The sequence below is a fragment of the Lampris incognitus genome, chromosome 17, assembly GCF_029633865.1.
Source record: "Lampris incognitus isolate fLamInc1 chromosome 17, fLamInc1.hap2, whole genome shotgun sequence".
NCBI classification, from domain to species: Eukaryota; Metazoa; Chordata; class Actinopteri; order Lampriformes; family Lampridae; genus Lampris; species Lampris incognitus.
Window position 1 is genome coordinate 32,210,257 of NC_079227.1, and position 26,779 is coordinate 32,237,035.

At 47.1% G+C, this 26,779-nt stretch overlaps 2 protein-coding genes across 2 annotated transcripts in view; both read right to left on the bottom strand.

Annotated features, from left to right (window-relative positions):
• Window positions 1-1,505: 1,505 nt before the first annotated feature.
• Window positions 1,506-21,094, bottom strand: noc3l (NOC3-like DNA replication regulator). Its single transcript, XM_056297232.1, has 21 exons — window positions 20,947-21,094; window positions 20,314-20,518; window positions 19,882-20,008; window positions 18,135-18,292; window positions 17,931-17,996; window positions 16,326-16,456; window positions 15,699-15,860; window positions 15,309-15,402; window positions 14,250-14,425; window positions 11,263-11,391; window positions 10,275-10,406; window positions 9,176-9,256; window positions 8,850-8,950; window positions 8,552-8,624; window positions 8,391-8,454; window positions 7,339-7,410; window positions 6,457-6,638; window positions 5,778-5,906; window positions 5,591-5,688; window positions 4,146-4,230; window positions 1,506-1,889 (listed from the first exon to the last, which is right to left on the bottom strand). Exons 1-21 carry the CDS (start codon window positions 20,953-20,955, stop codon window positions 1,761-1,763), a joined length of 2,403 nt encoding a protein of 800 aa, XP_056153207.1. The 5' UTR covers window positions 20,956-21,094; the 3' UTR covers window positions 1,506-1,760.
• Window positions 21,095-21,707: 613 nt separating this feature from the next.
• tbc1d12b (TBC1 domain family, member 12b) overlaps window positions 21,708-26,779 on the bottom strand; it is a 38,738-nt gene continuing 33,666 nt past the window's right edge. Inside the window, exon 14 of the mRNA XM_056296977.1 lies at window positions 21,708-25,776. Coding sequence (XP_056152952.1) covers window positions 25,708-25,776 — 69 coding nt within the window. The 3' untranslated portion in view covers window positions 21,708-25,707. The remainder of the gene's footprint in view (window positions 25,777-26,779) is intronic.

Consider the following 26,779-nt stretch of genomic DNA (forward strand, 5'->3'; position numbering starts at 1 on the left):
AACCCTAACATGCATGTCTTTTTGGTGTCATTTATAGTCCTACAGACTAATAATTCTTTCATCACAGAATCTGGATCACAAATTTTAATTTCATAGAGACAAAATAACACTAAAGAAAAGACATACCATGCACCTAAGTATATCTCCCCATTGTACTTTTTGCAATTTAAATTTGGTATAGACATTTATGCATATGGCTTGGGATTGTTCAGAGGTCAAAGCATTTCGGGAAAAAAGTTTTCCCAAAAACAATCAAACCTGAAGAATGAGAAAATGGAATATTCACCCCAAAATCAAAAATACATGTTTTTCCTCTTACCTGTAGTGCTATTTATCCATCTAGATCGTTTTGGTTCGAGTTGCCGAGTTTTGGAGATATTGGTGGTAGGGATGTCTGCCTTCTGTAGGTGTAGTTCGGTCTGAGAAAATAGTTCCTACATGAACCAGCTCACAACAAGGCATGTGGATTATAATCTTGAGTAACCAGGTCATGATTTCTGGAAAAAGATGTTGGTGTTGAGTTTTTCAAATGTATTATTTTGGCACTTTGAGCAACACGAGTCGAGTGCCATCCACTTCCATTGTATTGGAGAGAAGGCAGACATCTCTATGGCCGATATCTCCAAAACGATCTAGATAGATAAATAGCACTACATGCAAGAGGAAAAACATGAATTTTTGATTTTGGGCCCAACTGTCCATTAAACGTCACTGAGTGATGATTCTTGCCTGAAGCTTAATTCAAATGAAGGTGGTTGATGCTTTTAGGCTGCTTAAAAATTGTTGTGGTTATCATCTCACGAACTATCAACGTGGCTTGTCCTTCTCATTTGATTATTAACAGGTCATGACTGAAGACAGAAATGCTGCATTGACAGGTGATACAGAGAGGATTGTTAATGGTTTTTGACAGGTAATGACAAATTATTACTTATTTTACTGCAAAACAGTACTTGGTAGGTTTTGGGCCAAAAGGTGTTACCACAGGTGGGGAAAGTCTGGAAACCCTTGCACTTGTAGCCTGGATGGAAGCAGTGAGCTTGGACTCATTAGAATCATGCAGGCAGGGTGAAGATGGGGAAGGATGTGGGGAACAGTGGGTCAGACAAGGGTAATAGGGGGGGAAGAGTGGAACAGTGGGACAGGCAGGGTCAGCATACAGAAACTCACAAGCACATTAATTCATGCTCTGTTTTGATCTCTGTGGTTGTTGTACTATCATTTGTTGACATGAGAGATAGTGTGCATGTGTACGGAGTGTGTATATGGAAATATCCCGAAGAGGTCACTCAGATGAGTGATGAAACGTTTCTCTCTCAATAAACACAATGTTTACTGAGAGAACTGATTCAGCTTTCTGTGATGTCCAAGGAGTGTTTCCATTTTACACCCCCCCCTTCTTCTTGTGAAAACTACGTATGAAAATTTAAAAATATTTGTCACAAAAAAAGATGTAATACATGATTTACACTCTTTTAGTTTCTTTATGCATCCCTTAAGGCTTCATTCATGTCCTCAACGGCATACTCAAACAACCCCTGCTAAGAAAGCCTAGAAACTATAAATTAATTAGGATGGTTTAACATCCCATTCGCCTAAAAAAGAAAGATGGTAAGTGTTACAGGTTTACCTCCATTACAGAATGAAAAAACAGTTAAAAAAAAAATTGGAAGAGGTGGGACAGCTTGATATTTTCACATCAAGCATCTTCTCTTTGCTGCATTGCTCAAAGTTGGGCTGCAAGTGTGTGTGCGATCCTGTTACGTTGTGTGCTGTGTGAAAATTTGGGAGAAGTCCAGTACTGTGTCATTGTCGTCAGCAGACAAAACTCTATCCACCTGGCTCTTCAGCTCGCTGTCGAATAGAGTAGCTCCTATGGTAAAACGTTCCTGAAACACACACAAGTCCAGTCAAATTAAACTATTACCCCACTCTTCTGAGCTGTCACTGCTCCACCCCCTCTGCTGATCAGGGGAGGGCTGCAGACTACCATTTGCTTCCTCCGATACATGTGGAGTTGCCAGCTGCTTCTTTTCACCTGACAGTGAGGAGTTTCACCAGGGGGACGTGGCGTGTGGGAGGATCATGCTATTTCCCCCTCACCCCGAACAGGCGCTAGTGCAGCGACCAAGACACACACCCTCATCCGGCTTCCCACCTGCAGACACCCGACCAAGCTGGAGGTAACACAGGGATTCAAACCGCCGATCCCCGTGTTGGTAGGAAATGGAATAGACCGCCACACCACCCGGACGCCCCAAACTAAATGGAAAATTCACCGATGTTCAACCTTTTTTCTTGTCCATCTGCGACAGGGATGGCACATGAAAACACCTGCAGTTGTGCCGGATCGTTTCTGCATCTCTGGGCTGGAGTTTTTTTTCTGGCCAACAGGTGACGCATCGTGACATCAGTGGATGGCCGGATGTTTGTGACAACATACGTTTTCGATGGTGGAAATGATGCCCCACAACACTCGCGCAGATGATTTCACACACGACGATACAGAGGCTTACGTGCAATGCATTCTGGTGCTGTGGGTAAGACTGTGAGGTAGGAGAACACTGATTTCTCCATCAATATAGTACACAGTGAAAACTGTGTTGCTTCTGTTGCCAACATTATTCATCAGGACTGATTGAAAATCAAAGCACTGATTCACTGGAAATCCTGTTGTGAAAAACAACGATGGAATCTGCAGCAGAAAATCCACAACAGCCAATAAGGGCCAAGCTGACTGGAAGCAGAAATTTCTGTAGCCACAGTCTCTCAGTTTCAGAATTCAACAAAAATTATGATTAAAAAATAAAAATGGGGTAACAAAAATGGTCAGGGTAACATAGATGTCTGTTCCATTGCCTACCAACACGGGGATCCCGGTTCAAATCCCTGTGTTACCGCCGGCTTGGTCGGGCGTCCCTACAGATGCCATGTCTGTGGGTGAAGCTGGATGTGGGTATGTGTCGCTGAACTAGCGCCTCCTGTAGTCGGTCGGGGTGCCTTTTTGGGGGAATAGCGTGATCCTCCCACACGCTGTGTCCCCCTGGCGAAACTACTCGCTGTCAGGTGAAATGGGGACTAAATAAATAAATACTTTTTTTTTTTCAAAACGATGCACAAAACAAAGCCCACACTTGATGGGCTTCCTATCAACATCAATTTTTGTTTTGTACAGCAATCAAGACCATGTGACTTAAGTGGACCTTAGTCAATAAGGACAGGATAGGATGTCTGCACATACTTGGAATTTGAATTTCCCATAGAAGTGTACCGGTGTCACAAAATATGGGCAATTAGTATGATCTGTAGCGAGAGTAGGGTGCAGGTAGAGGAGAGCCTGGAGAGGTGGAGGTATGTATGCACTGGAGAGAAGAGGAATGAAAGTCAGTAGGAGCAAAACGGAATACATATGCGTGAACGAGAGGAAGGACAGCAGAATGGTGAGGATGCAAGGAGTAGAGGTGGTGAAGGTGGATTAATTTAAATACTTGGCGTCGACTGTCCAAAGTAATGGGGAGTGTGGAAGAGGTGAAGAAGAGAGTGCAGCCAGGATGGAGAAGAGTGTCAGGAGTGATTTGTGACAGAAGGGTACCAGCAAGACTTAAAGGGAAGGTTTACAAGATGGTTGCGAGACCAGCTATGTTATATGGTTTGGAGACAGGAGGTGGCAGAGTTGAAGATGCTAAGATTTTCATTGGGAGTGATGAAGAAGGACAGGATTAGGAACAAGTATATTAGAAGGACAGCTCAGGTTGGACGGTTTGGAGACAAAGCAAGAGAGATGGTTTGGACATGTGTGGAGGAGAGATGCTGGGTATATTGGCAGAAGGATGCTGAATATGGCGCTGCCAGGGAAGAGGAAAAGAGGAGGTTTATGGATGTGGTGAGGGAGGACATGGAGGAGGCTGGTGTGACAGAGGAAGATTCAGAGGACAGGAAGAAATGGAAACAGATGATCTGCTGTGGCGAGCAGCCAGTAGTAGTAGTAGTATGCACTGGTACACTCGGGAGTATTTAAAGAGAAAAAGACTAAACTGTGTGTGCAGGTATGCGTGTGTATTTGGTGCACCCTATACTTCAGGACTATGTGAACGCCCGGAGGGTACAGCTAGAGAAAGAAAGAGATAATTAAATTTCTCCAATACCTTTTTCCTTTTATTGGGTGAAGCCACAGGGGGGTTAAAGGTCATGTCTTTAACAGTGTAGTCTTCAAACAACTCTACTGGTAACCTGGTAAGAAAACGTACAAAGTCACATATTTAGGAGCCCACAGTGGCTATCATGTCCACATCATACATCTGTATTCCTTTCTACTGGTTGCTGGTAGGGGTTACTGCGGCACTTTTTTTTTTTTGATATACTTGAATCATCCCCATAGGGAAATTACACTCTGCATCTAACCCATCCTAGCTGTGTGGCTAGGAGCAGTGGGCGGCCACACTGTGCAGCACCTGGGGACCAACTCCAGTTCATCTTGCCATGCCTCAGTCAGGGGCACAGACAGGAGTATTAACCCTAACATGCAAACTCCACAAGACAACCTGGGATGACTCCAAGGTTGGACAACCCCGGGGTTCAAACCCAGGACCTTCTTGCTGTGAGGCAACAGCGCTAACCACTGCGCCACTGTACTCATAGCAAGCTAAAATGGGGATCACCAGTTCAAATCCCCGTATTACATCTGGCTTGGTCGGGCGTCCCTACAGACACAATTAACCTTTTGCAAAGTCCCGCCCCCCCTTAGTTACTGTTGCTATGCCCGTCAAGCATTTCAGAACTATCCAGGAAGTAGCCGGAAAACACCAAAACATGAAGGAAGAAATCAGTGCATTGTGTGGGTAAAAGTAACAGTAATAATACGTTAGCTGTATTAGCTGTCAATAATAGCAAGTAGCAAGCTTAGTTTGGAGCAGACAGGTATTTTTGTTGATTTTGGATGGCTTAAGCTGGCCATAAGGTCTGCTATACTGCGCTTCTCAGATATCTAGTATCCGATTTGCAGATCCCATAGGCACACCGTTTCAGCATTTTGTTGTGTGTTTGAAAGCTTGACGGGCCGTTGCTAAGGTAGGATTGACTGTTCTGGGGCGGTACTTTACGAAAAGTCAATCGGCCGTGTCTGCAGGTGGGAAGAGCGTGATCCTCCTACATGCTATGTCCCCCTGGTGAAACTCCTCACTGTCAGGTGAAAAGAAGTGGCTGGTGACTCCACGTGTATCGGAGGAGGCACGTGGTAGTCTGCAGCGACCGAGACGGCTTGGAAGAGTGGGGTAATTGGCCAAGGGAGGGAGAAAAAAAAGTGTGAACTATATAGTTGTAACTAACAACTATATAGTTACAACTATATAGTTGTTAGTTGTAACTAACAACTATATAGTTGTTAGTTGTAACTAACAACTATATAGTTGTAACTATATATGTTAGTTACAACTATATAGTTGTAAGTTATATCTTTTTAAAATGTGGCATCTACGTGAGAACTTCCGTTTTCAGATTCCCCAACTTAAACGTTGACAGGAAATTGGCTTGAAAGAGCCTTTCCCTTCGCAGCCTCAAGTTTACTGAACCGTGATGAAATGTGGAGGCCTACCTCCTGCTGAGCTCGGTGTTGAGTGCACCCGTACCCTCGCTGGGAGCACCGCGGCAGAGGTGGGTGGCAAACATCCTCACTATGGGCTGGTAGTGCCTCTGGGACACACAGCACAACATACACGATCAGACACACCCAGTTCACTAGGTTATGGCCAGTTTCATTCCATGTGGGTTTCTGTGCCCACCTGTAGTGTGTGTAGCTCCCACAGGCTGGTGTTCTGGGGGTTGCAGTGTTCTGGCTCGTCTAGCTCAGGCAGGTAAACGCCGCTACCCTGGATCTCGTTGTCCAGGAGAATATCACACTTGGGGAAGGCCTACTCACACAGAAAAGGAAATTCTGCATTGTGGAAATGGAAACTTGATATTATTATCCATATTCATTAATTATTCTTCTACAACAAAAAGGAATTCGGTGGGATGGATATTCTAAAAAGTAGGGATGCACCGATATCTGTTTCGCTGCCGATGCAGCTCCAGTACGACTCTTTAAATATTGGCCGATACCGAGTATCGATCTGAACAGTTCAGATTAAGACCACTAGTTTAGGATCAGTGGGCAGAATAATTGGGATAGAATCAGTTTTTCTCCCACCATTAAAGAAATACAGGCTTCCATGTGACAAAACGCAGTAAATCAAGCCATTCTGCTTTGATTTCTGACATATTAGTCATGGGTTTTGGTATCAGATTTTAGTCTTAGGTAAAGTCTCCGATGCCGATACTCCGTTTCAGTCTGGCATCGGCCCGATATTTGATGAAGCAGTATAGTACGCCGGTCACTTTGGCAGACGATCAACAGTAATGATGTGGAAGTGGTACTCCATTTGGAGAAAAAATAAAATAAAATAAAGATCTCGAACTCACGTGAATGATAGCCCTGTTGGAGGACAGTATTCCTATGCTGGCGTGAGGCAGGACATGCAGACTAAGGGTACACAGCCTCTTGACAAACGCCATCGCTCTCTGCAGGGTCACCTGCTTCTTGCGTCTGGTCAGCATCACATCCAGGCACTGCAGCACAATGCAGACGTCCTCATTGGAAGCCCCTGGGGGAAGCAGGCAGGACCCACCAGGGTTACAGACGTCTGGGAGATGACCAGCCGTTCTGGCTAAACGGCTCGTCTGGTGGAGCAGCCACTTCAGAGGCCTCTATTCTACCCTAAAAACATGTCCGGCTGCTAAAACTGTCAACACGGCCAGTGAACGCAAAGCTAAATGAGCCACTTTGTTCGGTGAACAAAACAAAATATTACTGCCTGGTTGGTACACTGTCAACTAAAACAGTAACAGTGTGAACTGGGTAAAACTGGTACGTTCAGGTTCCAAGAAATTGTGTGTGCGCGCGCGCATGCTTGAGTACTTTACAAACTAGGTTCATCCACCGCTTATCCTGCTCTCAGGGTCATGGGGATATTGGAGCCTATCCCGGCAGTCATTGGGCGGCAGGCAGGGAAACACCCTGGACAGGCCGCCAGGCCATCACAGGGCCCACACACACAGGGACAATTTAGTATGGCCGATTCACCTGACCTGCATGTCTTTGGACTGTGGGAGGAAACCCACGCGGACACAGGGAGAACATGCAAACTCCACATAGAACGACCCGGGATGACCCCCAAGGTTGGACAACCCCGGGGCTCGAACCCAGGACCTTCTTGCTGTGAGGCAAGTGTGCTAACCACTGCGCCACCCTGTGATACATATAAAGACACCTTGAGGAAAACATGGCTACAGTGTGTAACTTACCAGCGTGAAGCCGAGGCAGAATTTTGTACAGGTGAGTGTAAAACTTCAGCGGATCAATGTTAAGAACATCACCTGCAAGACAAACGCAAAACCACATGACTGACCGAGCCTCCGTCCTAAACTTTAAACAGCAGGTCAGTCCCGTTCACATCATGAGTCTTGATCCTGAAGAGACACGGCAAAGACATAAGAGGCAAGTTTCTTCCCACCTCAGTCATGTTCATTTCAGGAACATGAATATTTGTTTACGAAAACACACTGGGGCTGTCTGTGAAAATCCAAATTTGAATATCCAACCCAATTGTAAAAAAAAAAAAAAAAAGACATTCGAGTGTGAAAATGAATATTTGTTTGTGGGGAAAAAAAGCACTACTGCGGCTGTCTGTCTCGGCCGCTGCACAGAATACGCTGCATGACGGACAGCAGTCACAACACCGCTCTCATTGGTTGAAAATGAAATGTAGGTCAAGCTGAAACGAGCGAATAATTCAACAACAAGCGTGTGGTGAAGACGGCAGAGAGTTCACAACCCAACTCGGCCACAGACAGAGTGAGCTTCACACCGAACACTGTAAAAAGCCCCATGTGGAAATACTTCAGATTTTGGTCAGAAAACTTGCTCAGCAAAGATGGAAAAATACTATCAAATTGTTTTATTTAAACCAGTATGAATACTACCTAATCTGTATAAAAACTAGGCTATCGAATAACACTTCCAATTATGAATCATTAATCTTGCTCCGAGAGACGGCGCGTTCTCATTTCTCACTCTAGCACCACCCACAGCACAGAGAGAGAGGGAGAGAGTGAGATAGAGAGTCTTTAAATGACGTTTTACGGTACAAGCCATTGGTTTATTTTGTAATGTGTAGGTATGTAGATCTTTTAAAAGACATGTTTACATTGAAATAAATATAGAGGTAGTTATGTCTCTCGTTGTAGCCCTAACACACACACACACACACACACGTGCTCATATGGGCGCGCACACACACACATACTACATGTGTGTGCTTGTGTGGGCACACACCCGTGCTGACTGAGAGACTAACCTTGGCCAGAGAGAATGTTGAAGACGGTCTGTATGCAGTAAAGACTTTCTTTGTTGGTAAGATCCTACAGTGTGACAAACAGCAACACATTATTACACCGAGCTGAAGCCACAAAACCCATCCATGATCCGTTACCGGGCGGGGTGGAGGTAGATACTCACATCTGACTGGATCAGGGTTTGCAACACGTTGAGCAGGTCGTCGAAGAACTCCAAGTTGATCAGATGAGCAAACCTTAGCAAGACAAAGTTCCTCTTATCACCAGACCAACAAAGGTATTACTATTTGCAGTCTTCGGTGTTTCAGATCTCACAGCTGAGACAGATTTCATGCCACACACATTTACATGTCTGCTTGTGAGGGGGTAGACGCTGCATTTATGCCGTCTTTCACTTCTTACAAACCGCACTGACACACAAACAGGGAAAAAAATTCATTTGAGAACTGAAGCTGTCTTACTTGGCCAGGCCTTCTAGAACTGATGGAAGCAGGGCAGACTTATGGGCCTTCTTGAGGATCCTGAAGTAGATCAGGAACACAATGTTCAGCGTCTCTGTGTGCTGAAGAGCGTTGGGTGAGGAGATGAAGGTGACATTAACTCGGGGTTTAAAGAATAAAGGTGTCTTTTAGAGCATTTAGTATTCCAGGAAACTTGGACAACTGCCTATTTGAAGACACACCGCAGCTCCGGGGTGTCAAGAGTCACGTGTGAGTGGCTCAAAAAGAAGCTCAAGTTACCGTTTAAGCCACTTGACATGTACACTTTGGGCAGGTCAGACGCTCACCAGTTTGATCTTCTTTTCTTTACTTTCTGAACCCTCCGTCTCCAGCAGCTCCTTCTCCAACTTCTCTTCAGCCTTCTTCCACTGGAGACACACACACACACACACACACTTTAAAGCGAGGCAGTCAAACAGCTGGAAGATACTTTACATTCATTCAGCTCATTATAATGTACTCACCACATACATTTTAAAATGGAGCAGGACCCCGGTTAATAACCCTGACAGTGGCGGTCCAATGCTAATCAGTCCCTCCCGGATTTCGCAGGCTCTTCTTGGGATTGTTGTGGCCTAAAAAGCCTGATTTCACAGCAGCTTTTCTAAAAAACTGCAATGCATGTTGGGATGTTTTTATGTAATGAAATTGCAGGAGCAAGTGAAAATTGCAAAAATAGTTGGGATTTTTTTTTGGAAATTCACTATAAATCGAAGGCAGCTTGTTCCAGTGAGAATAAAACTGCACTGTTCTGAGAGTTTAACCTTACCAAAAAAGGCTCAGGGTCGCAAAAATTCTGACAAAATATGCTTTGTTTGTTATTGAAGAATAGATCTGGATGCAACAGTCATGGTGACTTGTCTTGTCTGTTGTCCATTTCAGCCATTCTCTGGGTGTGTTCTGCGGTAGACAAGTGCTTGTCAGTCGATGATTTTCGTTTGTGTTCCACCACAGCGTTGCACGTGGAGCCAAACGGTTCACCCCTGCTTCCGTGCAGAGCATCAGGGAATCGCCGTGCGCGGTCTTCGGCAGTAACTTTAGTTGGTAAATGTGAGACGTTCGCGGTGCACATGTCTGCATCTTCACAACCAGAAAGAAGGAAGTGGGCTTGGTGACGTATGGCTCGATGGTTTGCGCGGGGGACCCCTATGATTGGTGAAACTCGCGGGAAACGACACTGATTGGTTGAATTTGTGGAAAAGTTGCGGGGATTGGACAGAATTGCAAGGTCACGCAGAATTCGCGGGGATTGGCCAAATTTGCGTTAGTTCGTTGCGATCGCGATGTCACACAATCCTGGAGGCATTGGCCTAATGATATTTACCATCATTACATACGTCACTTACGTGCACCTGCGCACACACACACACAGACTCAAAAACACACCTTGCGCTGCATCCTGGAGAGGTTCTTCTTCTTCTCTTTATAGTTCATGAACTTCTTCTTTGGTGCTGTGGCTTCGGTATCTTTCTTCAAATCGATCTCCTTTATTCTCAAACACATCAGAGTCTTCAACACCTGGGGGACAGAAGGAGGGACAGACAGACAGATGAAGAGAGAGGGAGGGACAGATGAAAGAAGAGGAGTATAGCAGAAAGGAACTGGACTTGTGCTATCCTTTCAGAGTGGTAGGACGTTCCAACATTTCCCAGGCCATTTCCATGCTTTACACACAAACCAGAGCAGGAGCCCCAGTGGTGGCTGTCCACCTGCCCAAGTGGCCGACGGAGGACACTTACCTACTAACAGTGGTCTCGCTTCTCCTACCGTTTCATTAGTAATTATTTCACACCTTAACCAAATGAATATATATAATATATTATGCCCCCCCCCTTTTCTCCCCAATTATACCCGGCCAATTACCCCACTCTTCTGAGCCGTCCCAGTCGTTGCTCCACCCCCTCTGCTGATCCAGGGAGGGCTGCAGACTACCACATGCCTCCTCTGATACATGTGGAGTTGCCAGCTGCTTCTTTTCACCTGACAGTGAGGAGTTTCGCCGGGGGGACGTAGCACGTGGGAGGATCACACTATTCCCCCCAGCCCCCCTCATGAACAGGTGCCCCGACCAACCAGAGGAGGCACTAGTGCAGCGACCAGGACACACCCACATTCCAGCTTCCCTCCCGCAGACACGGCCAATTGTGTCTATAGGGACGCCCGACCAAGCTGGAGGTAACATGGGGATTTGAACCAGTGATCCCTGTGTTGGTAGGCAACGCAATCGACCGCTATGCCACCCGGACGCCCCAAAACAACCAGTATTTCACCCCTCTGAGTTCCACTGCTTCACTGGCCGAGCAGGTTGCCTGTCTTAACTGGCCAAGAGATGAATACTGATACCAGTATACTGTGAATGAGCCTGGTTTGTTACCCTGGGCTTGACGTTGTAGTTGAGGCTCTTGACGAGTCCAGAGATGACCCGCACGGCCCCCAGGGAGGCCTGGCCCACCCTGTCCTGTTTGAACATGTTGCACATCGCCTCGCAGCACATCTCCGACACCTGGAGACAAAATAAACAAAGGCACTGATGTTTAGAGGAACAATACTGGTATAGTCCCATTTAATTTGATAAATGGAGATAAAGATGTGATTTTCAACCTTATATATGTTGTAGGGATGACACGCCGTTAGCGGCCATAAAACTGAGAAGTCTTCAGTGTGACACGCCACCGAAATTGTGCAGAAAGGTGTGTGCCAGTGATGTTAGGGCTGCCGTCTGCTGTCGTCTAGCCAAATTCTGATTGGTCGGCTGACTGCCGGTGTTACTTTCATAAGGAGGAAAGCGCTACATCAGTAGCCTTCCAGGATGAAGCCGTTATTTTCAGTGGCAGGAGGGACAGACTGCCTGTGAAAACGCCCCATTTTTACAAATGTGAACTTGCCCGGCCTGATGGAGACTGGGCACTGTATTTCATCTTGGAGCTGCACAGAGCGTGAGCACTCCAAACGTTCTCTTGTCATGATTCCCTGTCGGCTCCTGTCCGTGTGACCGCCCGTGTGGAAAACATAAATGAAGCTTAATGCGGTACTGGAATTGTGCACCCCCCCACCACACACACACACACACATCTAGGGACAATTCAGTACGGCCGATTCACCTAACCTACATGTCTTTGGACTGTGGGAGGAAACCGGAGCCCCCGGAGGAAACCCACGCAGACACGGGGAGACCATGCAAACTCCACACAGAGGACGACCTGGGACGACCCCCAAGGTTGGACTACCCCGGGGCTCGAACCCAGGACCTTCTTGCTGTGAGGTGACCGAGCTAACCACTGCGCCACCGTGCTGCCCAATGTGTAAATAGAGTAAAAAAATAAAATAGTGGAGGGTCCTATTTATTATTATAAAATAAGACCAGTTACTTTAAATTATTTTGTGTATTCCTCAATACTAGTTTGTGTGCTGGGATCAACAGTTGATATAGTTCTATTTTCGGGAATCATATGAATATGGAAAGGTTCATGCCATGCTGGTTGGCCGAGTCTACTGTTATCATTTCAGTATAAAATAATTAGGTTATATATGATTTAATAGGCTGCAAATACTAGTTTTTGATGTTTATTTATAATTCATTTAGGCTAATAAGGCTACCAGGTAGAGAGAACTCAGTGCAATGTGGCCAACTGAGTTAATCTAGTGATAATATACAGATCCCCCCCGACCAATCAATTGGTTGAAGAGTAGGTATGATTTCAGTTGACCAAGATTTTTCTTTGTTTGAGTGGCCAGCGGCCTATCCAGGGTGTCTCCCCGCCTGCTGCCCAGTGACTGCTGGGATAGGCTCCAGCATCCCCGCGGCCCTGAGAGCAGGATAAGCGGTTTGGATAATGGACGGATGGATGGATGACTACAGCCCTACAGAGATGTCCCTGGTGGCCAACACTGGCAGTGGAAACTTACTTCCTGGTTTGCTGACAGTTTGCATGCATTGTGTAAAACATGTGAATATCAACACTACACTGTTATCGTTTCCCTTTAGGCATCTAAAAAGATTCAAATGTTTTTTTCCACATGTACTAGAAACTAAGGCAGAGCATGGACCAACAGGCACGCACACACACAAACAACACTGAAACACAGACCAAGATACATACACACTCTGTCATGCCACTAGGGATGGGTACCGAAACCCGGTATTAACCGGGCACCGGTCCTAAATTATTAAAAGACTGTAGTATGGATAAACTCCGACGTCAACAGTTCTGCTATCGGTATTGCAGAAATTAAGAAAATAAATTTCCTATTTATTTAGGCTACATAAATGTTATCTTGCACCTTTTATCTCACCAACTCCGTTTCTAACTTGCAATAAGATTAAGACATTTGTCTATGATGCATTTTCGCTTTTCCCAATCCAGAACAGAGATCTCTCTCCGGAGCCCGTCATGTGTGAGCTGAGGGGCGGGGCCAGCTATCTCTGCCTGTCTCAGACACGTGCACGCTCACACACACACACACACACACACACAAACACACACACACACACAGAGCCTACTCAGTGACCATAGTGGAGAGAGAACTACACAGTCAGAAGTCTGGTAAAACATCACTGGAGGCGGTGCTGACGACGCTCGTTGCCACAAGTGCAACAAGTGTTTTGCATGTAAGGGCAGAAACAAGTAATATTTCCAACACCTAGCAAAAGTGCACCAAATACAGGTGGAGAAATGCACAGTTTTCGACTGCCTAGCACATAGCTCATCTCTCATTGGTCCATCCCTCTCAGGTGTGTTATGTGTGCTAGCAGCCTGGGGCCCACACAAAGCTAACTAAATTATACACAAACATGGGTAAATCATTAAAAGTAACACTCTGTCCACACATGAGACAATAAAGCAATGTTAACTCTGTTCCTAATTTGTTTTCTCGTTTTTACTCTTAAAAACATAAAAGAACCAATTACCCCACTTTTCCGACCCGTCCCGGTCACTGCTCCCCCCCTCTGCCGATCCGGGGAGGGCTGCAGACTACCACGCCTCCTCCGACACATGTGGAGTCTCCAGCCGCTTCTTTTCACCTGACAGTGAGGAGTTTCACCAGGGGGACGTAGCACATGGGAGGATCACGCTATTCCCCCCAGTTCCCCCTCTCCCATGACCAGGTGCCCCGACCGTACAGAGGAGGCGCTAGTGCAACGACCAGGACACATACCCACATCTGGCTTCCCACCCGCAGACACAGTCAATTGTGTCTGTAGGGACGCCCAATCAAGCCGGAGGTAACACGGGGATTCAAACCAGCGATCCCCATGTTGGTAGGCAACTGAATAGTTCGCTACGCTACCCAGATGCCCAGTACGGTTACAATCTTAACGATACCCATCCCCACATGCCACCCTCCAAAACAGCCTTGTACCTTCTTGGCGGGGTCGTTCATTAGGGGCACCAGCATGACGATGATGTTGTTGTGGAAGTTGAAGTGGGGCAGGGCCAGCAGCAGCTCACAGAGGCAGCGGATAGCCACCTCCGCCAGGCCCCGGTAGGACTCCAGACTCACCGCCTGGACCCGCTTTTTCCTCTTCTTCTTCCAGTCTGGGAGAGGGGACGGATGAGAAATTACAATAGAAAAAAATAGGGAAGGGAGAGGGAGAGCAAGGATGGTGACAGGCAGTGGGGAGGAGAGACCGATAGCGGCAGATGGAAGGAAGGAGCAGAAAAGAGGTGTGGTAAAGAGGGAGGGAGAGAGAACGAGTACAATACGAGGGAAGAGACATGGAGAGAAGTGGAAAGGTGAGTGATTGACAAAATGGGTGGAGGGGAGAGAAGAGTGTGTGCACGCAAATGTTTGTGTGGACACATTGTGTGTTTTAACACACTTTTTTTCCCTCCCCCTTTTCTCCCCAATTGTATCCGACCAATTACCCCACTCTTCCAAGCCGTCCTGGTTGCTCCTCCACCCACTCTGTTGATCCAGGGAGGGCTGCAGAATACCACATGCCTCCTCCCATACATGTGGAGTCGCCAGCCGCTTCTTTTCACCTGACAGTGAGGAGTTTCGCCAGGGGGACGTAGCGCGTGGGAGGATCATGCTATTCCCCCCAGTTCCCAGTTCCCCCTCCCCCCCGAATAGGCGCCCCGACCGACCAGAGGAGGTGCTAGTGCAGCAACCAGGACACACATCCGGCCTCCCACCTGCAGTCACGGCCGATTGTGTCTGTAGGGATGCCAGACCAAGCCGGAGGCAACACGGGGATTCAAACCGGAGATCCCCGTGTTGGTAGGCAATGGAATAGACCACTACACCACCCAGACGCCAGTTTTAACACACTTCTATGTGTGACTGCAAGTATATCAATATGTTTCCTTGTGTTTCAACATGTGCATGCTTACATGTTTGGACTCTTTGCAAGTGTAAATGTTGCGGTGTGAAGTTCTGTTTACTCGTGTGTGTGTGTGTATTAGTCTATATCCGTACCTGCGATATTCATCTCCAGGTCTTCCAGGTAGAACTTGTACTGACTGACCAGCCCCTCTTCAAAATCCCTAAGCTGCTTGGTATCCTTCTTCACCTGCAGACACACAAACATACACATCAATGCACATATTAAAAATACACACACACACACACACACACACACACACACACACAGAGAGAACAGAGAATGCTTAACCCCATTTCATTTTATTCTCTGCATGCTGACCTAAATAGTAAATGCTCAAGATGTTCAAGTGCCATTAATGACGTTCCTACATGAATGACATTAAGTGTCACCATCATAATACCAAGTGAAACAATGGGTAACTATTTTCACCGTGATTTCACCCGGACGGGGAAAAGCGCTACGACATGTCACACATAAAATACCTTGGTGGCTTTCTCGCTCTCAGTGAGGGGTCTTATCCTGTAGGAGGGAATGATGTCCTTAAAAATCTCCATCAGCGACACCATGACCAGCTTCCGTACGCTCACCGCCACGAAGGGGTCAGACTCCATCAGCATGCCCCGCAGCTCCTTCAGCTTCTTTATCTGGATAAACAGACACACACATACATATTCATACATCAACTAAAGGCTTTGGTCTTTTTGTCTCAAGTAGAAGCCCCCCCCCCCCCTTCTCTCATTATTTCTTCCTTTATTTCTGCAAATAAAGGTAACCTTTTGCACACCTGGATGTTGTGCTAGATTTCAACTCTGCTCACTGTGACTGTCAATGTTTGTCTGCATCATTTTAACTTGGTAACCAATCCTTATTTGAAGGTCCCAATCGGCATCTGAAACTTAGATGGTCGGTAAAATAGTCCACAAGGGTTTCTAATTTCTAGCTGCCGCTCTAGCTGCTGGATCAACGTCAGTTTCCTGATCCACATCCATGCACCAGGCAATATTGTGCGACTTTACCTGTATGAAAGCCTTAATTATACTGGTTTGGAGGTGCGACGTCTGGGACTAACAGTGTGACAGGTGCTGATTCAACAGCATTACAAGCCTTACACCATTGGTGGGGTCGGATATAATGGCTGACCCCAGGGTGGCAATTCGTTGCTTCTTCTCGGTCAGTTTCTGGGCCCTGAGCTGCTCCCGTTCCCCTTCCGTCAGCTGCAGCTCTGGTTCTGGTTCCTCCTCTGATGAAGAAGAGATGATAACAACCATTTTATACTGTGGTTTATGCAAGATGCATGGGCAGAAAGAAGCAGATAAGATGGACCGGACCAGTGTGACTGATCATGTTTACAAGCAGGACTTTTATACTAACACAGCAAAATAGTTTGGTTTCATTTGTAAACGGTACCAAGAGGCAATGGGCTGTCATCCATCCACCCATTCTATCCATTATCCAAGCCACTTATCCCAACCTGGGTCACGGGATGCTGCAGCCTATCCCAGCAGTCATTGGGTGGCAGGCAGGGAGACACCCTGAACAGGCCACCAGGCCATCACAGGGCCGATTATGTATATATTAGTACAGCTGATTCTCCTGACCAACATGTCTTTGGACTGGGAGGAAACCGGACCACCGGAGGAAACCGGACCACCGGAGGAAACCCACGCGGACACGGGGAGAACATGCAAACTCCACACAGAGGACGACCCGGGATGACCCCCAAGGTTGGACTACCTTGGGGCTCAAACCCAGGACCTTCTTGCTGTGAGGCGACCGCGCTAACCACAGCGCACACATGCCGCCCACAATGGATTGTCATGAAAAGCAAAATACAAAGACCAAAAATAAGAAATTCATTGTAATCTAGGCGTGGTCCGAATACTACGAACCTTCAACCGTTGTCACAGTAATCAATGCAAAACAAAAAAAAAAAACCCCAGAAAAACAGTAACCTGAATGCTTCCCAATTTTCCAAAATCAGCCCTAGCTAACACACTATGGCTTATCTGCTACCAGTAACTACATCCAGAAGACACTGAGAGAAAGGCTTTCCGGCCATGCTGCCAGCATGTGCTTCTCCTGCTTAACAAACCAAAATACTATATCCCCACCCCCCTTTTTTTCTCCCCAATTGTACCTGGCCAATCACCCTACTCTCTGAGCCGTCCCGGTCGCAGCTCCACCCCTTCTGCCAATCTAGGGAGGGCTGCAGACTACCAAATGCCTCCTCCCATACATGTGGAGTCGCCAGCCGCTTCTTTTCACCTGACAGTGAGGAGTTTCGCCAGGAGGACGTAGCACGTGGGATCACACTATTCTCCCCAGTCCCCCCCCCCCACCACCATACAGGCACCCCGACTGACCAGAGGAGGCGTCAGTGCAGCGACCAGGACACATACCCACATCCGGCTTCCCACCCGCAGACACGGCCAATTGTGTCTGTAGGGACGCCCGACCAAGGTGAAGGTAACACGGGGATTCAAACCGGAGATCCCTGTGTTGGTAGGCAACGGAACAGACCACTACGCTACCCGGACGCCCAAACCTTCGATTATTTGATGACAATTCGTGCCAAAGCTTTGAAGCTCAGGAAAAGGAGTAATGCTCCTCAACCATCTTTCTGAGTATGAAACCACTGCTGGAATGCAATGTTAGATGACAGTGTGAGTTTCTGTGTGGGTGTAACAATTTCAACAGTCAAAAATTGTATGTACCGCTTTCACATGGTTCGAACTCAGCATGAACATCTGTTTCCTCCTCTTCATCGTTGTTCTGGGCAACTGGAAATGTGACAGTAGAGAGAGAAAAAAATGCAAGCATAATTAGTCATCTCAAAACCTCTACAGCGGAGAGGTACTGAACCAACACATGTTCTGTTCACCGTAATGAGGGTCGGCCCTCTTAACCGGTCCGTTTACCTGGTTTCTCCATGCTCTGAGGGATGACGCCCGTCTTGTCTTTGATGGGCAGCAGGTGAATCACCTCCTTCTCCTGTGTCTTCAGCATCTTCCTGGGTACCTTCTCATAGTTTGCCACATCCTGCTCCGATTTCCTCTTCCTACTGTGCACTGGATCACTGGAAGAGGTCGAAGAGACCAAAACCAAATCTGTGAGAGCCTCGCTACTCCATAGTACATGATCAAGGTTGGAAACAATGTGGGTCAAAGGGAGACAAACACAACTTTCAACATTCTCTCTCTTTATATGTGATAGATATAATACCACATTACAAGCCATAATGCTGAGCAGTCTCTGAAACACCACCGAAATTGTGCGGATATATGTCCCCGGTAACATCACTGGTGGACAATGTGTGTCACCATGTTTATATGGCATTCACTACAACAGCTGTATATACTGGTGCTATTCTCATTTTCATACATAATGTAGCCTATTTCAATATAACCTTTAGGAGGCGTTTCAGAGATGTACTAAGGACTGCTCTGTATTATGGCTACTAATGGAGCGTTATCCTCAATATATACAGAGACATCATGTTGAAAAATCATGATCATTTCTGTTTAAGATTACTGACGTCCCCCCCCCCTTTTCTCCCCAATTGTACCTGGCCAATCACCCCACTCTCTGAGCTGTCCCAGTCACTGCTCCACCCCCTCTGCCAATCCGGGGAGGGCTGCAGACTACCACATGCCTCCTCCGATACATGTGGAGTAGCCAGCCGCTTTTCACCTGACAGTGAGGAGTTTCACCAGGGGGGATGTAGCACGTGGGAGAATCCCGCTATTCCTCCCAGTTCCCCCTCCCCCCTGTGAACAGGTGCCCTGACTGACCAGAGGAGGCGCTAGTACAGTGACCAAAACACATACCCACGTCCGGCTTCCCACCCGCAGACACGGCCAATTGTGTCTGTAGGGACGCTCGACCAAACTGGAGGTAACATGGGGATTCGAACCGGCGTTCCCCATTTTGGCAGGCAATGGAATAGACCGCTATGCTACCCGGACGCCCATTACTGACGTTCTTCAGAATATCTACCAAAACGCAGGCTGGTTTGATTGGTGTGACAGGTGTAAATGTTTTATGTCAAGAGTCCTCTCAGCAATTATTTTAGAATTTGTATTTGTTCTCTAAATTTATTTCTGATTTTTCCCTTTTTCTCCCAATTTAGTGGCCAATCGATCCCTATTTTAGTTCAAACACCCACCCTCGTACTGCATGCGTTCGCCAACTGCATCTGTCCGGCCGGCAGTCTCGAAGGAGTCGCCTCGCCACTTTCGTGACAAGGCGACTCCAGGCCAAACCACTGGTTTTTCCGACACACACACAGACGCATTCATGTGACGAACACAAGCCGACTCCGCCCCCCTCCCGAAGACGGCGTTGCCAATTATTGCTGCTACATCAAGTCCGGCCATAGTCGGATCCGACGAGACCGGGGCACGAACCCCGGTCCCCAGTGGGCAACTGCATCGACACCAAGCTGATGCTTAGACCGCTACACCACCACGGACCCCAGAATTTGCATTTATGAAACATAAACTCCAAGTCTATTAGGGACTTTGCTTCGATTGTGTGTGCCTATGTGTGTTTGTCTGTCTGAAATACACACATACACCCAGTCACAGATATACCACAAGAAAATACATAAGGAACTGCTGAGAGGAGTAAATCTGTGTGTGCATGCAAGTTTATACAGTGTATTACCATGACGACAGGTCCCTGGTGAGGAAGGACGGCCTCTGAGCCATGGATCTGATCTGCTCCATGTCGTCTTCGTCCATCATGTCCACCGGCAGGCTCTCCACAAACTCCTCTTCATCCTCCTCTTCCTCTGTTGCCGCACACACACACGCACACATTAGACTTAGATTTGCGGCACTTGTTTAACATTCTTACCCAGAACGACCAACAGTGAACGCACCAGCTGCACAAGCGAAAATGGGACAACCGAGGAATGCAACGATTACCCCCAACCACCTTCCCATCAGTCTGTTCACCTGTCCCTCCACACACTCACCTATCTCGTCTTCAACATACCCACGGATCAATCCTCCCATTGAACAAAACATGCTTCCCATATATCCCATCTTTTTAAAAACTCCATCCATCCATCCATCAACTCGTCCACACACCAACCTGGTCTCTTCTTGTAGCGCTCCAGAGGCCGTGGGGTGCTAAGTGCGGTTTCCTTCATGGCCTGTCTCAGCCTCCTCTGCTCCTTGCGGTGCTTCTTTTCTGCATTCTGCTGTTTGAACTGACGGTTCTTCAGCTTGTTCTCCAGCTTCACATTGCTGGTCTTCAGAAGCCGCCGAAAGCTGGGCTTCCTCTTCTTCGACCTCGGCTGGAGGAGGGAAGGGTGAGAGGGGAGGCAGTTCAGAGCCTGGGTGAAGAGCTGGTCAGTAGGACTCGGTTGCAAAACAACATGACAGACTGCAGGTGGGGCTTTGGCTTCCGTTTACAGACATTAACAAACAAAACAAGAACCAAGACACTTGGGTAATGTGACGTGACAGACAATAGGTGAATAGGAGCGGGTCATAACGGAACAAAATGTAACCTTTATCGAGACCTAAGCGCGTGAATGTACCGCACGTGCAGCGTAGAGGCTGGAGGTTGGAGGACACACGGCGAGATGCGCACTTAAATGGATGCGACTCACGTTTATTAGAGGAAAAACAAATACACAATCGGGAAGCAAAGCCGCCCCGAAATCTGCACTTGGAGGCAACCACGCAAACACAAACCTTCCTCCCGTGATCCGTCACTTACCGGTCCCATTGTTGCCACCCGAGGCGAGCTCGTGCAGACGGTGGTTAGAATATAGGGTGTGGAATATAAAGACCCCTGCGCGCTCGCTGTCGTGACGGTGAGAGCGGTGTGATTACAAACGCCTCGCAGCGGACACGCCACACGTGCGCTGCCCCAACCAGCCAACCCCAGTCAAACCGGAAATACGCGTAGCGCGTCCGTCAGGGTTCGTCCACAGCGCCGCCTTGAGGGGAGGAGGCCAGAACACACGCGGGCCCCAGTGAAGGGGATGCGCTGTAAAAGAAAGCGTCGGTGGGTGAAGCGTTTTTATATGTCAGGGTTTCTGATAGACCGGATTGAAACGGGGCGTAGCTTGAGTTTTCCTCCGAACCGATCTGCATCCACACTCGTTATAAACGATAATCAGGGGTCGGCAACCTTTTGGATGTCCCGTGCCACTTTACAAAGTAAAAAAAAGAAAAGAAAGTTTTTTATAATAAATAATTAAATAAAAGGACAGACCCGAGTACCAGTTCATTTTCATAATGAGCATTTATATATTTATTTATTTACTGCTGCTTGTCTCCCTGTCTAGATCCCTCGTGCCAAAAGATGCGCGCGCGCGCGCGCGCACACACACACACACAGTGGAAATAAAGTTAAAATATTTGTGCAAGTGTAAGATGAAGCCAATGGCAACAGTAAACATATATACCCGTAACAACAAACTGGAGATTGAATATAAAAACAAATCAGAGGATCCAAAGACAACTGTAAACTTTTCATATAGTGGATTTATTCACAGGATTTATAACCTCTTGTCTTTTAGACTGTTGCACAGGTACATAATTTATTTCAAAGTTATTTACAAACGCTTGCCATTTTACTGTTATTAGTCCCTTGCTATTAAAACTGTACAATAGCCACAGCATAAAAAAGGACGAACATTTTACAGTACTGATACAACTTACAACCGGGTTGCGTTTGATTCGTTAGACACGGAGGAATGTTGAGTCGACCGGAGACCTATAATGTTTTACCGTTTAAAAAGGGGAAAAACACCTCTGAAACAAATGTTGCATCAAGAGTTCCGTTCAATACAAACTATGATGTCAAAATATAAGCAACAACGCTGCACAAACGACCTATAAAGTGTTTCAAATCAAATGTTCATGTTTTTCTATCATGAAATGTTACAAATTATCTCTAGGATTAGCACATCCAGTCCAATGATACTGACACTGCATGTAATAATTTAACAATTTTAAGAATATCATGTGTCTCTCGTCATATGGATTTATTAAACAGTAGCAGGCTGAAAAAAAGTTCACATTTTTCTATTACCTACCTGATGTTCCTCATTTTAATTCTGCAAACCGCATTTATCACACAATTTCATGTGCACAGTTATAATTACCTGGTTGAAATAAAAACGCCTCTAAGGGAAATACTAAATGCTATAAAAGGTGTCAATGCCCTATTTGAGTGACTTATGACTCTAGGTTCACAAATCACATTTCACCGTTCTCAGTTTGGAGTGCAACATCATTCAAACGCAGTAACCTATGAAGTATCATCTCATCTCATCTCATCTCATCCCATCTCATCTCATCTCAACTCATCTCATCTCAACTCATCTCATCATCAGCCGCTTCTCCGGGATCGGGTCACCATAGCAGAAAGCTAAGTAGGGCACTCCAGACATCCCTCTCCCCAGCAACACACTCCAGCTCCTCCTGGGGGATCCCAAGGCGTTCCCAGGCCAGATTGGACATGTACTCCCTCCAGCGAGTTCTGGGTCTACCCCGGGGTCTCCTCTCAGTTGGATGAAAACCTCCAAAGGAAGGCACCCAAGAGGCATCCTCGTCAGATGCCCGAACCACCTCAACTTGCTCCTTTTGATGCGAAGGAGCAGCGACTCTACTCCGAGCTCCCTCCGGATGTCCGAGCTCCTCACCCTATCCCTAAGGCTGAGCCCAGACACCCTACGGAGGAAACTCATTTCAGCCGCTTGTATCCCTGATCTCACCCTTTCAGTCACTACCCAAAGTTCATGACCATGGGTGAGGGCTGGAATGAAGACTGAGTAGTAAACTGAGAGCTTTGCCTTCCGGCTCGGCTCCCTCTTCACCTAAACGGTCCGGTTCAACGTCCACATTACTGCTGATGCTACACCAATCCGCCTGTCAATCTCCCGCTCCATCCTACCCTCACTCGTGAACAAGACCCTGAGATACCTGAACTCCTTCACCATTTTCTGGTAGAGAACCACGGCCTCAGACTTGGAGGTGCTGACTCTCATCCCGGCCATTTCACACTCAACTGCAAAACGCCCCAGTGCGCGCCAGAGGTCGCGTTTTGATGAAGCCAACAAAACCACATCATCTGCGAAGAGCAGAGATGCAATTCAGAGGTTCCCAAAACGGACACACTCCTCACCTTGAGGTCCTGTCCATGAATATCACAAACAGAATCGGAGACAAGGGACGACCTTGGCGGAGTCCGACACCCACCGAAAACGTGTTTGACTTTGTGCCGAGAATGCGGACACAGCTCTCCCTTTGGTTATACAAAGACCGGGTGGCTTTTAGCAACTGCCCCGGTACCCCTATGAAGTATTTAGGTTAGAATATTCCACAGGTCTCACTGAGGAGTCATTGCATTATTGTCCCCATCCTCTTAGGACCACTTTTACCCACATTGCAGTCCCACGACTGGATGGAATTACAATTAAGAAAGCAACACCCAGACGAGATAGTGGCATAGAAATGTTGTTTCTCCGGCACCTCTGCCCATCACTGCTACCCAAACATGTGCCTGTTGCCATGTGTCAGAGTCACACACTGTGTGGATTATATGGCAACTTCCAATTGCACGGGTACTTTTTTTTTTTTTTTACATTTTACCTCGTATCATTTTCACATTTCCTGCACACTTCCATATTTCCCCCCCCGTTCTATGTTCTAAGCCAGATTTGCGGATCAGGGGGCTAGTGTTGAGTGTCATGACTATATATTGGTGGGCACCATCAGCAGTGTGTGTGTGTGTGTGTGTCTGTAATGGAGGATAACTCTTCCAAGATCTCTTCAAGATCACAATGTGAGAAAAAAAGAAAAGGAGGGGATCTACCACCACGCATTTGTAGTCAAATACATATCAAGACTCACAAACACTACTTTCCCTCTTACTCTTCCAAATCACCAGTGATTTCAAGACCTAGAAATGACCAAGTTTATATGTCCCACCCTTTTTTTTTGTTTCAAATAAAAGACAAGACACCCTCTCTTATTGACCAGAACTGCCCAGCGTACTGCAGCCCATTTGAGAAAGAAATCGGAGGCACTGTTTGGAGTTAAAGTCTGTGGAAAAGTTTATAAAGAAGTGCCAACCGCAGCATCTGTTCACAGCCCTCTGGCTTCTTGCAGCCACCTTTATTATAATAAAGGTGGCTGCAAGTGATTAGGTGGCTGCATTATTAATGCTGGTCCTGTTTCTTTGGGTACTGACTCTTCCAGCAGGAGGCGGTATTGTCTTTAACAATACTGCTCCAGAGCCCACACTGTCCCTATGGGGATCTACCTTTTCACCTTCTACTTAGGACAAGGCTCAGTGAACTCAAATCTGATGGCCGGTTCAGTCCCTCAGTAATACTGCTGGCTTGTCCCCCATCGTCCACTTTCACACAGATCAATGTTTCTGCCCACAGAAGATGTGGCAGACATAGTAAGTATGGGCCGGCATGGCCCAAGAGGTACAGCGAGTCATCTAGTAATCGAAAGGTAGCTGGTTCGATCCCCGTCTCCTGCGGAGAGCGTGTCTTAGTGTCCTTGAGCAAGACCCTGAACCGTCTAACTGCTCCCGATGAGCAGGTTGGTGCCTTGCATGGGTGGATGTGAGACACTGTCAAGCGCTGTGAGCGGTCGGTAGACTAGAGAAGCTCTCTACATAAATGCAGACCATTTACCATTTAAGTAAGGCCCCTTCCCTTTTTAACCAGCAGGTGGCGTCTTGTCCCACGTTTTCCCTATTCCCTGCTGCTCGCTGTGCGTGGGGAAGAAGGTGATTTTGAATTGTGTGTTGAAATCTGTCACTTCTCGTTATCTGGTATTCCCCTTGTTTAGCACCCCATCGTGCACGACACGAAACGGTTTCCTGAAACTTCTGCACCCGCTTCACAATCCAGCATGTATTGAAACCACCACAAAACTTACATACTGTCGCCTATTCTTAGGCTAATTTGTGATATTGGGCCATACAAAAAAATTAACTTGACTTTTACAGCCGGTTCACCTGTTGTTACTTGGCCTTCTTCCACCAAAGTACACCGATTTTGGTGGCGGCAAACACTGAAAATCAATGTATGACGTTTACATTTGATTTAAACAAGCGTTGTTGTGTGAACTGGGTGGACGCTATACCCAAGAGCGCCACCTAACTATCTGGATAAGCTCTTTCTTCATGCTCCGTGAGGTATGTATATTCACTACTGGGTAAGGGCACAGTAAACGGGTAGATTTCAGCCCTCAATTTGGTCGCCTCTGAACACTTTCTATGTCCCGACTTCTTCTCTTTATATGGTGTCACTTCAAACTGTGTACCAACATGTGGTAGTTTTAATACTGTCTTGTTTCTCAGAAAACTAACCTTCCAGGGCTTTTCCTCTCAGATGACAAGAAAAATATCCCATCAGGGATCAATAACGTTACACTAACGGAGTATCGGAAGTGAGCGCAGGTGTGTAACAGTAGGGATGGAGCGAGGCCCGTCCAGTGGAGATATGGGTCAGCTCCTCTGTGCCATGTTGGCGTTCTTCTCTGTCTCCTTAGTGTCCTTCATCAATGAACTGAACACCTGTGGAGCAAAGGACAGAGAGAAAGAGACAAAAAGGACAGGGGAAAAAATGAAGACTGTTTTTTTAAAAGAACACTTGCTCTGAGGAGATCCCAGTCCTGTGCCAACCAACCCTGCTTTAGATAGAGTCTTTTTGATATGGAGAGAGAGTAAATGAGAAAAGGCGAAAGAAGCAAGGGACTAAAAGTGGTATCCTGGAGGACTGCAGGGTGCCAGCCTGCCTCAAAGCTTCCACCATTATCCCTGTCCCCAAAAAGTCGAGGATCACAGGCCTAAACGACTGCAAACCTGTCTGACCTCTGTAGTGATGAAGACTTTTGAACCCCTTGTGCTGTCCCACCTAAAGTTCCTCACCCCCCCACCTCCTGGATCCACTACAGTTCACAGACAGAGCCAACAGGTCGACAGACGACGCAGTCAACATGGCTCTCCACTCCCTCCCCCTTCACCTGGACTCTCCCAGTACCAACACCAGGATCCCCTTTGCGGACTTCCAATACAATTAGCCCTGCTCTCCTCCAGGACAAACTCTCACAGCTCTACCTGCAGGGGGATCACTGACTTCTTGACCAACAGGAGTCAGTAGTGAAGTTGGGGAAGCACGCCTCGGACCCTCGAATCATCAGCACCGGTGCCCCCCTAAGCTGCATCCTGTCCCTGCTGCTCTTCCCACTTCACATCAATGGCTGCACCTCCAGACACCAATCTGTCAAGCTCCTGAAGTTTGCGGACAACACCACCATCGTCAGACTCATATCTGAGGGTGACGAGTCTGCTTACAGATGGGAGGTTGACTACTTGGTTTCCTGGTGCAGCCAGAACAACCTGGATCTAAACCCCCTGAAGACAGCGGAGATGGTGGTGGACTTCAGGAGAAGCCCAGCCCTGCCCCCCGTGACTCCTCAGTTACCACTGTGGAGTCATCTCGTTTCCTGGGAACCACCATCACCCAGGACCTCAAGTGGAAGCTAAACATCCGCCCCCTCCTCAGTAAAGCCCAGCA